The 14,344-nt window shown below is 37.2% G+C and overlaps 1 protein-coding gene across 5 annotated transcripts; it reads left to right on the plus strand.

The window, feature by feature from the left end:
- The first annotated feature begins 4,803 nt into the window (after nucleotides 1-4,803).
- LOC127787951 (protein BREAST CANCER SUSCEPTIBILITY 2 homolog B-like) lies at nucleotides 4,804-13,336 on the plus strand. 5 transcript variants are annotated; one of them, XM_052316042.1, is made up of 20 exons: nucleotides 4,804-5,124; nucleotides 5,217-5,372; nucleotides 5,698-6,720; nucleotides 6,902-7,026; nucleotides 7,118-7,266; nucleotides 7,790-7,912; nucleotides 7,992-8,150; nucleotides 8,231-8,312; nucleotides 8,407-8,457; nucleotides 8,550-8,625; nucleotides 8,766-8,877; nucleotides 8,960-9,031; nucleotides 10,055-10,253; nucleotides 10,328-10,510; nucleotides 10,592-10,740; nucleotides 10,867-10,929; nucleotides 11,013-11,223; nucleotides 12,153-12,320; nucleotides 12,416-12,489; nucleotides 12,834-13,335. In XM_052316042.1, the coding sequence occupies exons 1-19, from the start codon at nucleotides 4,986-4,988 to the stop codon at nucleotides 12,461-12,463; spliced, it is 3,288 nt and encodes a 1,095-aa protein (XP_052172002.1). In that variant the 5' UTR covers nucleotides 4,804-4,985; the 3' UTR covers nucleotides 12,464-12,489; nucleotides 12,834-13,335. The 5 variants fall into 5 exon arrangements, with proteins under 5 accessions (XP_052172002.1, XP_052172003.1, XP_052172004.1 ...); XM_052316043.1 differs by having other exon boundaries at nucleotides 12,837-13,335; XM_052316044.1 differs by having other exon boundaries at nucleotides 5,217-5,369; nucleotides 12,834-13,334.
- The last annotated feature ends 1,008 nt before the right edge of the window (nucleotides 13,337-14,344 follow it).

Consider the following 14,344-nt stretch of genomic DNA (forward strand, 5'->3'; position numbering starts at 1 on the left):
CATATACTCTTTTTCTTCTTCATTAGCAGGTGATTGATCTCTTGATAAAATAAAGTGGCTTGCTAAGGGTAAGGAGACTGGTTTACACTCATGCATGCCAAATTTCTTTAAAATTTTTTGGATATAAAATGATTGATGCAAAAACAAAATGGAAATAGACCTGTTTCTTTTGATTTCCATGCCTAAAATTTTCTTAGCATGTCCTAGGTCTTTCATTTCAAATTCTTTGTTTAAAGTTGTTTTGATCTCATCAATCATTTTTATATCTGGACCTATTAAAAGCATATCATCAACATATAGCAGCAAGAACACACAGTAATTGTCATGATGCTGAAGATAAAGACAGTAATCAAAAGCACTTCTTTTAAAACCAATGGAATGTACAAAATTATCGAAACGTTTGTACCATTGCCTAGGAGACTGTTTCAATCCATATAAAGATTTTTTCAGGTAACACACATAATTAGGATTATTTTTATCTTTAAACCCCTTAGGTTGAGTCATATATATGTTTTCTTCTAGATCACCATGCAAAAAAGCTGTTTTGACATCCAATTGTTCTAGTTCCCAATTAAAGTAAGCAACCAATGCTAACATAACCCTTATTGTGGTATACTTAACAACTGGAGAAAAAATTTCATGGTAATCTACTCCTTCTTTCTGTGTGAAACCCTTGGCTACTAACCTAGCCTTAAACTTTACTGGTTCAGCCCCACTTGCCCCTTCTTTTACTTTGAAAACCCATTTGCAACCCACTAAGGATTTGTCTTTAGGCCTAGGGACTAATTCCCACGTTTGATTTTTATGAAGTGAACTCATTTCTTCTTTCATTGCACCAATCCATTCTTTAGCATTTTCATTTTTAATAGCTTCTTCATAAGTATTTGGCTCTTTATCTACTAGATCTTGGTAGCTAGCATACCCAATGCTAAAATTAGTTTCCAATCTTTTAGGGAGTCTTTGTGGCCTTCTTTCCCTATCTCTTGCTAATTGATAGTCATTTAGGGAATCTGGACTTTCTGTTTCTTCTTCTAGGTTAGTCTCATTTTCATTAACCTGATTTTGTGCATTATTCTCCACCTCATTTGGGGTATTATGGATAAAAGTACTAACTTTCTCCACCTTATTTCTAGTGTTTTCTAGCTTGTTTTCATTTTCTAAGTTTGAGTCTTCCTTAAGGCATGGCATTTCCGATTCATTAAAAGTGACATCCCTGCTGATTATGATCTTTACACCCTTTTGGCTTCTATCCCATAACCTATATCCCTTTACTCCTTCGGGATACCCTAGAAAGACACATTTTCTAGCTCTAGGTTCTAATTTGCCCTCATTTTGATGTATAAAGGCAGCACAACCAAAGGTTTTTAAAACAGAATAATCTGCACATTTTCCATACCATTTCTCATAGGGTGTATCACCACTTAAAGCCACTGAAGGTGTCAAATTAGTTAAATAACAAGCAGTCACTATAGCTTCTCCCCAAAATGATTTTGGCATACCTGACCCTAGCATCATGCACCTAACTTTATCTAACAAAGTCCTATTCATTCTTTCGGTCACTCCATTTTGTTGTGGAGTGTAGGGTACAGTCCTATGTCTGGTTATGCCACTTTCAGTACATAAATTTTCAAAATCAGAATTACAGAATTCTAGGCCATTATCGGTTCTTAAATATTTCAGCTTTCTCCCTGTTTGATTTTCAAATTGTATTTTCCATCTTTTAAATTTTGAAAATATATCTGACTTTTCTTTTAAAAGATATACCCATACACGCCTAGAGAAGTCATCAATTATAGATAGGAAATATCTATTTCCTCCAAAAGTAGGATTAGACCCTGGTCCCCACAAATCTGCATGAACATACTCTAGGATTCTAGACGTTTTATGATTGCTAGAGGAGAAGGAGAGTCTATGGTGTTTACCTAGGACACAAAAGTCACAGAATGGCAGGTCTGACACTTGATCCTTACCAAAAACACCCTTATCACTCAGATATTTGAGACCCTTTAAGCTAATGTGTGCTAACCTATTGTGCCATTTTTGTGTGTGATCCGTGTTAAGAGAGGCAACAGTGGGAGTTGTATTACTTAACACTTGTACATTAGTTAAATAAATTCCATTTTTCCTTACAGCTTTAAAAGCCCTAAGTGCACCCTTAAACATTTGGATCATCCCATTTTTAATCTCACCTGTGAACCCCAATTTTTCTAGTTCCCCAACAGAGATTAAATTTCTACTCATTTGAGGGATATATCTAACTCCAGTTAATACTAGCACATAGCCATTTTCAAATTTAACAGTTATATCTCCTACACCAGCTACTTTGTATGCCACATTATCACAAGTAACAACATGCCCATTATCAGAATCATGTAAATGTGCAAACCAGTGTTTTCGAGATGTAACATGAAATGAAGCACCAGAGTCTACAATCCATTCATGCAAATAGGTGTTCACAGACAAATTAATTTCAGATGAATCAGAGTTTACTAACATATAAACCTCACCAGACTCACCTTCAGAAGACACTACATTTGCCTCATTATTTTCCTTCTCCTTTTGTTTATTCTTTTCTATATAACAATCTTTTATATAGTGCCCAGGCTTTCCACAGCCATAACATTTTCTCCCTTTTATTTTTCCTTGGGACTTAGACCTACTTCTACCCTTTTGCTTGCCATTCTTCTCATTCTTCTCAGAATTCCTAAACTGTGATCTACCCCTACCTCTTACCATATGAACTTCACCATTTCTTTTCTCATTTTTTAGTTCCATTTCTCTACTTCTAAGAGAATCAATAACAATTTCAGGTGACAATGTATCTCTACCATATTTTATTGCACTTTTAACTTCTCTATAGGTTTCAGGTATGGAATTCAATAAAATAACAGCTTTGTACTCTTCAGACACTGTTTCACCACAATTTGTTATATCTTGAACCAATTTATTGAAACCATCTAGATTTTCATCTAAGTCCTTAGAGGGTTCAATTTTGAAACTAAAAAATCGTTCAAGTAAGTAGAGTTTGTTAGGAGTAGACTTCACAAGGTATAGAGACTCAAGCTTTTCCCACAATTCTTTAGTTGTGTTTAATCTCCCTACCTTTCTCAAAACAGAATCTGAGAGATGTAAAATTATGGAAGTGTATGCTAATTCATCCATTTCCTTTTGTTCTTCAGTTATATCAGAAATTTCAGTTTCGGTTCCTTCTTTAGATGTACTAGGTTTAGCAAAACCGATTATAGCTTTTGAAACCTTCTGTTGTACTAAAATTCCTCTCATTTTTTGTTGCCATATTGAAAAATCACCTTTACCATTAAAAACACCTAGTTCAAAATGTTGTGTTGCCATTAGATGCACAAAGCAAAATGCAACAGATAGATTTTTCAGAATGCAATTAGCAACTAAACAGTTAGGAAATAACAATTACACAATTCCAAAATCAGCAAGTTCACAAAGAAATCAGCAAAGTAGATAATCCTAATATATCTATTAGCACGTAATGGTTACCACCACAGGGTAACCCCCAATCCTAATGACCACCCCCACACGATGGCCTGCTACTTGCTGAAACAAAATTAGGGTTAGAAGAGTCTTACCAAACTGACTGGATTAACAGTCAGTAAATTAAGAGAGACAAACCACTGAGGTTGGGCTGATAGTCGAAAAGCCTCGCACGGCCGTTGGTGCTGCCACGCACCGTCGCCGGAGCTGCACGCGCCGTCAGCCGCCGGTTGGCCCGAGCTACACAAGCCGGTCGCCGAGACTCACCTCAACGTCGGGAAGCCGACTAAGGGTCTCACGCGCCTTAGAACAACCGGAGTGGAGAGATCGAGTAGGATTTTCGAATCAGGTTAGGGTTTCGTGAACCTTCCCCAGACTCGAACGCAACTAAGAGATCGATGATCTCTTAGTCTCCAAACTCGGCTCTGATACCAGTTTGTTGGGAAAATAATCTCGTACAAAGCCAAAACACTTTCTGTTAGTAGCGAACAAATCAAATCACAAGTGATAGCAACAAACACAAGAACAGAAAGTTAAACTTCCCTTTTAAAATACCAATGAAGGTTACAGCTTATTCAAGGCTCAGATCTGTATATCATCACCTACAGCGAACCAACGAGAAGCTCTCCCAAACCGAAGTCCAATCGGCCCAGCTCGGTACCAGCACACAGCAAGAAGATCACACAGAAATGGTTCACACAGAGACCCAACGAGTTCAACTAGGTTTCTCTTCTCTTTCACACACTCATCCCATCGAACCCACATAGGTTTTATAGCCATCAAGAGATAAATCGAAACCAGTAAAAAATCCGTCAAAGAAGGATAAAGGAACCAGGCTTTCGGAGAAGATAGAAATGGCGAGATAGGAGGAGAGGATAAGCTAGGGTTTTGGACGGAGTCGCAAACGGCCAGAGAAGAAGTAGGTCACAAAACGAGAAACAACTATTATATACCTGGGAGAGGGCTGGCCGAGCTAGGCTTCAATTTGGGCCTAAGCTGCTGGGCCAAAATTGGCCCTACCTCCTCAAAGGCCCTTTGGGCTTGCTTCTCTATTTGGTGACCTGCACATTGGGTTGAATCCACACAAAAGTGGCCCACATGATCATCATAGCCTTGGGATGTTTGGTATCACAAACAACAGAGTCATTTAAAATACTAAATTTAATTTTTTATTTTTAAATTTATAAATCTATTATGATTACACCTTTGCACGGGTTTAACACTAATTTAAATAGCAAATTGGTATAAAACCCAGCCCGAGGAAATGAAGCCCATAACAGCGTCCATCATATATTCATTTCAGGCTCGATGATTACTTCCCCTCCGCCACTTTTAAACTTCCCGCCTTCTCTTACTGAAGTGGGAATAATAGAAAGTGCGCGTTGCTACGTCTCTCTCTCTCTCTCTGAGCTAAAGCCGTATTCTTCGCACAAAAGAAGCCCTAATCTAATCTAAGCTGAAAATTCGACCATCACCGGAGAATGTCGACGTGGCAGATATTCTCCGACGCCGACAACAACTTCCGATGGGAGGCCTCCGATCAACGTTTCAACATGGAGCCGAAAACGCCGCCCGAATCCTCTCCTTCTCTCCCATCCATGGCTGATCTCTTGCTTCAAGGTATTCCTCCCAAAATCACCACATCTATATAAATCTATACATGCGTCTGTAAATCAATTGAATTTTGATCTGCTGAAATCTCGTTTCACAAGGATGTTCGAATCTGATGGAGAATCGCGGAGGTCGCTTCCAAACTCCTCCGGTGTTCCAAAGCGGAGTAGGAAAACCAGTTACGGTGAAGCACTCTTCCATAACAAAAGCATTATCTATTCTTGGCGAGGAAGCTGATGCCTTTGCTAGTTCTGGTAGTCCGTGCTCTTCTCCATCTTCTGATTTCTCTCTTTCTTTCTTTCTTTTTTTCCCCTAGGGTCCATCTTGTGATTTGGTATTTATAGGTGATAGAACAGGTCACTGCTTTGAGTATTCACATATTCGATCCAGTGCAAGACGAGTTGGGATTTTTATCGGTTATGGATCAAACTTAACTTGCTGAGTTAAATTTATCATGTTGATTCTGCATTTTTCATGACTGACCCAAATCACCTCTAGCGATATAAATCCATGCATATTGTCCTCTGTTAGGTGCATATTTGGTTCTAATTAACACAGAAATTTAACTCAAATATTTTGCAGGACAATTGTGTAATAGAAGTGATGATGGATGCAGTTTATCTAATTCAATGTTCCGCACAGGCTCTGGGAAAAAGGTTAATATATCTTCAACTGGTCTTGTTCGAGCAAATACATTGTTAGGACTGGAAGAAGGTAATGATCCAACTTTTTCGAGTCTCAAGGATTCAAAGAATCTGTTGGTTTCTGATGAATCTTTGGGATGGCGAAAGTCATCTCATCCTGAAACAAGAGAGGGAGTCAACACCAGAACTTACAAGGATGCTACAGCCACAATTTCTAATTTCAATTCTAAGACTAGTTCATTACAACGAGATTTAGAAAGGGAGACTATTTCAGGTCTCATGCATACTGCTACTAAGTGCCCTCCAATCAAGTTTAATACTGCTGGTGGGAGATCTATATCAGTTTCAAGTGACGCTCTGCAACGGGCAAGGAGCCTTCTTGGTAACCTGGTAGGAGAGACTTTCTTTAATGAAGAGGATGAAAATAATCCAGGTCCCCCATATTCCAAAGAAACCAGACTGGCCAACAGCAATTCTAGTAAAGAAAATACCCAAATTTCTCCCACTTGCCATCAAGAAATAGCAAAAAGCATGCATGTATCAAAGAGTTTTGTGTCTCCTCTTCGGTCATATTCCAGTCGAATCCAATCATTAATTACATCAGAGAATGCAGATTCAGGTACCAACTTGATCAAGAAATTTGATGCAGAGGACTATGACAACACTTCTAAGATGCCTGATAACACACTTTGCCAGCAAAGGCCTCCAAGTGGCAGGTCTTCTCCACATGTAATAATTAGAAATTCTTTACAACATGATGGTAGTTTGATAAATAACCCACGAGGAAGTTCATTAGGTGGCCCGTTGGTTGATATTTCAAATAAACTTGGATTGCATATGGATAGCAAATTAACTACTGGTGAGAAGAGGAGACTTGGAAGGAGTTCAATCTCTCCATTCAAAAGGCCCCGCAATTCCAGATTTGTCACCCCTCTGAACAATGTCTTGCCTGCTTCTAGTGGTAATTTTGGAGGTCTTTGGATAACCCTTCCATTTGCCACTTATTATTGTTATCATCATCATCATCTTTATCAGTTATCTTCGTTGCCATGTTATCGTTATTTTGTTATTCTTACACATCTAAGACATTTATTTAACTAAGGTTATCCACTTTGGCACATCTAAAACAATTATTTAACTAGGGCTACCCAGTTCTGCACATGGAGAACCCTGTGGCAGCAGAAGAGTTTCTGCCCATTACCCTTTCCAGGGTCCACGAAAATATGTGAAAGAATACTTTGAAATTCCACCATTCCACCTGAACACGGTACATATATTGTAAGTGCTGTTATTAATCACTTAGCTATAATTTTTCCTCTGGCCACTGAAATGTTTTTATGGTTCATTTTCAAATTCAGAAACAACTTCCAGATAATATAAGAAGGATGAATCCAGAAAATGCAGAAAAATACAAGTTTCATAATGGATGTGGTTTAGAGCTAGGAGCAGAAGCTTTCTACCATATGTTGGCTGAGTCTGGAGCTTCTATACAACATGCTTCTAAAGAGTACTGTGTTTTACCCTCTTATTTTTGACTTATAACAATTGTGGAGGCATCACCATTATTTTTCATTTTTCAATTCGTAGCACTCGCAACATTGTAGAAATTGATTCTTTCTATAGGGGAAATTTTACTGATAACCTTATACTTGGAAAATGATTCCTGGGATTGTATTTTTATAAATACTGAGGTCCTTATACGTGTTATTTTGACTGGTACAGTAGTTCAAAGCAAATCTTCTGTTAAATATAGTTTGTTTTGTAAAATTGATAAGGCATATTTTAATTCGTCTTCTATTGCATGGTGTAGAAGCCCTGCTCAGTGCTTGGCACCATCTATTCGGTTTGGTAAATGAGTTGCTACATCTTATTTGATGTGCACCAATGGGTACAAATTGCATGTGCTTGTAATCCAAGATGTACCCATTGGTTTTTGTGTAGTCAGTGATATATTGATTGGTGCTCTGAGGTTGTCCTGATCATGCATGATATGCAGTGATTTGATCCCAATATTGTATTAATTTCTTTAGGTGGGTTGAGAATCATTACAAGTGGATTGTTTGGAAACTTGCATGTTATGAGAGATGGTATCCCTCTAAATCTTCTGGGAAGTTATTGACAGTTCCTAATGTACTTGAAGAATTAAAATACAGGTATTTACATTTTTTCTTTTGTATATCAGTTCTTCACCCTCATAAATCCATGATCTAGTTTCCAGATTTATTTTCTTAGATATGAGAGAGAAGTAAATCATGGTCATCGGTCCGCAATTAAGAGAATTTTAGAAGGAGATCAACCACCTTCTTCCATGTTGATACTGTGTATATCATCTATTTGTTCAAAGGGTGCGGAAAGTGGTGTGGCTACAAAAGTAGAATTAACTGATGGGTGGTAAGGAGATATATATATATATTTTAAATACTTCTGCTATAAATTTAAGTTGGGTTTGTTAGTGATGATAGTTTCAACAGGTACTCAATTGATGGTCTTTTAGATGTATTGCTATCAAAGAAGTTGGCTACTGGCAAACTGTTTACTGGCCAGAAACTAAGGGTATTTTCTTTCTTCTGCTGCTTCTATTTCTCCTATTGACTAGATATCCTTGGTCTGAAGTTCTTATTTCTTGAGCACACTATTGCATCTGAAGATCTGGGGAGCTGGATTATCTGGCTGGGTTGGGCCTATTTCACCTCTCAAGGTGATTGCTCGGTCTAAGTTGCTATACTAGTCAAAAGGATAAACCATCATACCTATGGGTTTCATTTCATCATGTTTTTGCTTCAATGCCAGGCATCAAACACGGTTAGTCTTCTTCTGCACATCAATGGGACATACAGAGCTCATTGGGCTGATCGTTTGGGGTTATGTAAGCGTTTAAGTAATTGTGAGAAATTGTTGTCCATTTGCACATAATATTTTGTGATAGCATATTTTCAGTTTCCTAGTTCATATTTTTCAGCAGAACATTTTCAGTTTCCCTGCTCACACTAGTTCTCTGATCTTTAGGTAAGAATGTTGGTACTCCATTAGCCTTTAGATGCATCAAGGGCATGGGCGGTCCAGTTCCTAGAACATTAGTTGGAGTCACACGGGTATACCCTGTTCTCTACAGGGAGAGGTAATCTGAAATTAGGATGATTTTACTTGAAGCTTGTCCTATGTTTTCAACATGACAGCAACTATGTTTGTCTCTTGTCCAGGTTAAGTAATGGTGGATTTATTGTGAGATCAGAGAGGATGGAAGCTAGAATGATAGAGTCATACAACCAGAGGTGATTCTGTCCTACCATACAAGCTGACTGACAATTCTAAATTATTTGCCTTCTCAGAATTCATTTATGACTTTTACTATATTCATGATTACAAGCCTGTATATTTAAGTTTCTTTTTGGCTTTCAGCTCAAGGCTTTATAATCTTATATTTGTTTTCTCGGGCCTTCAGCCTTGAGGCTGAAACATAACTTGTCAGGAGTCCTTTCATGCAATCTGCAGGGCTGTTATTTAAGAGCCTTGCTGCCTTTAAGTTATCTGCGGAACCTCACATAATACTTGGGATTCTGTTTCTTAGAAGCAGTACTCCCCATGGTCAGTGTAATGTTCCTATTGTACCTCAAACCACCTTGAGTTATTCAAAAATGCTCGTTGATAATGGTTGCATGTCTTCATTTGTCGAAATGTAAATGGAAAATTAGGTTTTGGAGGAATCCGATTAAGTTGCTGTTATATCTTCATGTCTCCCTTATAGTTGTTCCTTTTAAATTATAAAACCATCTTTGGCGGCTTTGATGCATTTGTCCTCTTGGTAATCTAGTTTACTCCAAATTTTATTTTTGAGGCTGTTTCTTGTGGCCAGTAGCTCCCCATCGTCTGGAAACATATTGCGCAAACTTGGTTTTCCAATACTGTTTAGGTTGACTAACAGATGCTGAAATTGAGTAAATAAAGGGTAACTTATCAGGCCTGCGCTTTTGCATCATTTCATAAGCAGTTTACACTTATTAGCCTTTATAAAAATCAAATAAATGATTTAAAGATCCGTGGTTGAGCAGCATAAGATATAAATAAACATTCTGTGGTTTTGTTTGGTTAGGTTCTCTTTGAAATTCTGAATCAAATAAAATGATGTTCTTCCTGTATAATGAAATCCTCAATATCCAATACTAAAAGGAGATTGTTTTCCTTGTTCATTTAGATGAAGTAATCAATAAACTTCTGGTTCCATAAGATTGCATGGTATACATATGTTATTTAGTCCATTAAATTGGTTCATTGGATGGTTGGTTTCTTTCTCGTAGGCGCTCAGTCATTGCAGAGGGAATTGCATCTGATTTTCAAAGGGAAATAAAAGAATCTTGTATTATTAATGACAATGATAGTGAAGAAGGGGCTAAACTATTAAAGATACTGGAGAGAACTGCTGAACCTGAAGTCTTAATGGCAGAGATGACTTCAGAGCAATTGACTTCTTTTGCTACTTATCAAGCAAAATTAGAGGTAGACTCGATGCTTCTGTTGCAGATTGGCTATATCTAGAATGAAGTTTTTAACCACATTAAGCATGGTTTCAGTCAATTAGACAGTCAGACATGCAGAACTCAATTGAGAAGGCTCTCAAAGATGCAGGCCTAAGTGCAAGAGACATCACCCCATTTATGAGGGTGAGAGTGGTTGAGTTAACTCGTAAAGACTGCCCAACAAACTGCTGCCCGCGAAAAGGGTTAATAACAATCTGGAACCCGACTGAGAAGCAGGTGGCATTAACCACCTTATTTCCATAAATTGCTTAATTGATTGTCCTACTGAATTGGTCTATCTACTGATTGATGTCACAGCAATTAGAGCTGGTTGAGGGGAAAGCATATGCTGTGACAGGGCTTATACCATTAGCATTAGGCACCGAGGCTGATACCCTTTTCTTGCAAGCAAGGGGATCGACGACCAGATGGGTGCCTTTATCTTCTTCAGCAACTCAACATATTGAGTAAGCCTCACTTATAAACAAAAGAAAAAAGAGAAAAAGAAACTTCACTAAGCCTTTGCACGAGATTTTATTTTTGGTAAAAATATATGTTTTGAGACTCATCAAAATTACTATTGCCTTTCACAGGTTGTTCTTCACACCTCGCAAATCAGTTTCATTGTCACATTTGGGTGAGGTTCCTCTGTCAAGGTGAGCTTTTCATAACCCTCTGCTTTATCTCCATGTTCATGAGAACTTGTGTTTACAAAGTTTATACTGCATTTGTTCATCAGTGAATTTGATCTTGCTGCATTAGTTGTGTACGTGGGAGATGTATATTCAGATGCTCTCCAAAAGAAGCAGTGGGTGTTTGTCACAGATGGCTCAATATCAGAGTCACATTCAGAAGAGCCATCAAATTCTTTGCTTGCCATCAGTTTCTGGTCTCCACACACAGATTGTGATTCATATACTCCAATTAATCATAACCTTGTTGGATCAGTGGTGAGTACTTAACTGATGCCTGTGATGTCCTAGAAGCAATTTGGCTTGTTAATCTATTCACTCTTTATCTACTCATAGCAGATCATTCTTGATAGGACAACAGCAAAGTATGTACCTGTAAATGGGACAGATTTGAGTCGGAATTGCCAGATCTGGACCCAGATGTGACTTGATTACTTGATGGTCTCACTAGGCAGATCTGTCTAAGACCTGAATTCTGATCTGATTACCTGGAACCGATTTAAATGTTATATATATATAATTTATGCATAATATATATTTATATAATTTTATTATATATATTTATTTTATGCATGGTATATGTTTATATAGTATATTATATGTGTTTAATTTATGCACATATATTTCTGTAATCTATTATCTATAATATATTATGTATTACGTTTAAATGGTTTTGGGCCGTAATTGTGTTAGAATTGGAGATTTATATCTCATTTATCATATATCCAAGTCTGGACTTAAGTTTGGGTAATCAAATTCATGTTTAATACTCGACCGGATTAAATGGATTGGAACTGGGTTGGATCAGGCATGGATCCAGTCTGTGGATAGGCCTTCCTGTACCTAGTGTAGTGGTCAAGTCCTGTTGGTTTTAGGCCTTTGTAAAGCTCAGTTTCTGTTGTTGGTAAAAGGTAGTTAGCAGGGTAAAAGCTAAGTGTATCTTAATTGTTGGGCATTTTGTGTGTGCATACTTTTTACAGTTGCTTTAACTTTCTTGACAAACATATTGATTCATAGTTTGTAGTGGTTCTTTAGTTTGACATGGTTACAAGTAGCTGCAATCATGTTTCATTTAAATGACTACAGTATTCATTTCACGAGTTCCAATCTGACTGTAGCTTCTGGTACACAAATAAAGATGTGAAAACTCCATAGTGAAGGACCAACAGCGTTAATTTTCTCTGCAGGTTGGGTTCTGTAATCTCATAAAAAGAGCCAAAGACCAAGTCAATCATCTCTGGGTGGCAGAAACAACAGAAAATTCAACCTATTTCTTAAGTTCTGATCTTGTGCATTATTTTCACTTAAAAGATGCTTCTGCTTCTGTTGAAAGATGGGCAAAGATCTCAGGCTTGGTATGGATTGATTCTGAAGTCTTACATGTTAAAATTAGTCTTGCCATGCTTGTGTGATATGTTTGGCTTATATAATCTTGTTCCTTTTTATTCAGACAATTGAGAAGCTTAGACGGAAGGTTTTGACCATTGTTGATAAATGATGAAAGCTAAAGCGATAAATTGATATGTAAGTTTCTTTTTCCTTTCTCAGAAATCTTATGCGTTATCTTTGACATCAATTGCATTCTATCTGTCAGTCGTAGTTTCTTAGAGGCAAAATTTAAGTGTTTAAACTTGTTTGGTAATTGGTACCTTAGGTGATTCAGCTCTACATTTTCGTCCAGTTAATCTTGTAGTTTATTTCTCCAGTTTCTTGTATAGTGAGTGCGATAGACACGTACTTGACAATTGAATTCATATTCTTTGCCGCAATGCGTTCCTTTTACTGGCAGGACGCTAGGAATGGAGATTTGCTCCACATTTTTAAATTTGAACATGTATAACATCTAAACTTCAGTCTTCTTTTCTTAGTAGAAGCAGTTCCATACAAAGTTGGAGCTCGGTGGTTTCTCATGCAAGTCCCTGGAACTGGGTGAAAAGAGGGCTCATTGTCAAAGAAAAATGGTCACATCGGCGTTCCCTCGATTGAGAGTTTCAGCCTTGTGCCATGTATATGTCGCTTAATTAGCTGATGGAAGGATATATGATATGATGTTGGGTGGAGTCCATGGGCATTGTAAGGTTTGTCCTGAGTGAGATTGGCTTGCAGAATTTTTCTTCCGTATTTGTTTGCGTTTTGGGTTGTGAGTGGGGGCTGATCTGATGATCTAATTTAATTGAAGCCTTTGCATGGCCCTATACCTATAGGTTTGCCCCAGTGTTAAATTTCACTCACTATACAGACTGCAGGATGAAGAAAGGATTTTTGTGGACATTTCGATGTTGAAGGACAGCAAGTCAATTAACTAGAAATTGGGTACACGAATACGATACATTGATTTTGTAAGGGAAAGTCCTGTGCTTAAAAAAGTCCATGATGAATCACTTGAAAGGGAACTCGGCCCAATGTTAAAAACCAACCACACGTGGATCAATGCAAAGATTAATGGATTTTAAAACATTTTTAAAATCAGAACATACATCATAGCAATGGAAAGCAAAAGTGAAAATAATTCTTGTAAGACTTGGTATAAATCATTCATATGCATCTGTAAGGAATTGCCAATTGTGTAGAGATTTGATTTTGTCTGATTTCAATTCGTAGAGTTGCAAGCGTGATCTCTTCTAAGTTGGTTCACACGATTGATTCTTTCACGAACATTTCAGTTGTGCTAGCAACCCTAGACGCCTTTTGAGAGGCATGAAATTTTTTTTCATCTTTTTCAATTTTTTAAGCGGCATATAAATAGAATTTAAGAACCCTAATCGTGCCTTGAAAAAACCCTACTTTAGGCTTGGTCCTTAATCACATTGGGCTGACTTTCTCTTTTTTAATTATTGAATGAGTTCAATTTAAGTGTGTAACCTCTTAAGTCTACCATTAGACTAGATGTAGGGCCAATTTTATTGGGCTATATCAAGATCCAACTTATTAGATTAATTAAATTCTTTAATTAAACTCATGAGCTTTTTAATTAACATATTTCATGGGTTTTTTAATTAATAGTTTTAGAATTAATCAAATTAATTCTAAACTCTACATATCATGGTTAATGTCTAGCAACATGCCATGAATACTTAGTCAACGATGAAAAAACACGGACATTTTCAATTGCAATTATCGTGCAGTAAAATCCTTTCATCGATCTATGTCTCGATTGAATTTAGGGTATGGTTTATGATGAAATTTTAATCATTCAATAATTATGTATTCATTCTTGATTTATGACTTGATAGGTGAAATCAAAACCCTTTTTGATTTTCACCTCTCATTGGCTAAGGATTTCTTCAGTTATGAAATCATCGGAATATATAAGACATCTTCTCATCTTAACGATAAGTGAAATCCTAATTTGACGTTCACAAGTCTTCATATATGATAA

This window comes from Diospyros lotus, chromosome 13 (assembly GCF_014633365.1).
Source record: "Diospyros lotus cultivar Yz01 chromosome 13, ASM1463336v1, whole genome shotgun sequence".
NCBI classification, from domain to species: Eukaryota; Viridiplantae; Streptophyta; class Magnoliopsida; order Ericales; family Ebenaceae; genus Diospyros; species Diospyros lotus.

Coding starts and splice junctions, on each gene's coding strand:
- LOC127787951 (XM_052316042.1), top strand. CDS start 4,986: ATGTCGACGTGGCAGATATTCTCCGACGCCGACAACAACTTCCGATGG. Junction 8,313..8,406: donor TTACTGGCCAGAAACTAAGG/GTATTTTCTTTC, acceptor TTGCATCTGAAG/ATCTGGGGAGCTGGATTATC. Junction 8,626..8,765: donor GGCTGATCGTTTGGGGTTAT/GTAAGCGTTTAA, acceptor TCTGATCTTTAG/GTAAGAATGTTGGTACTCCA.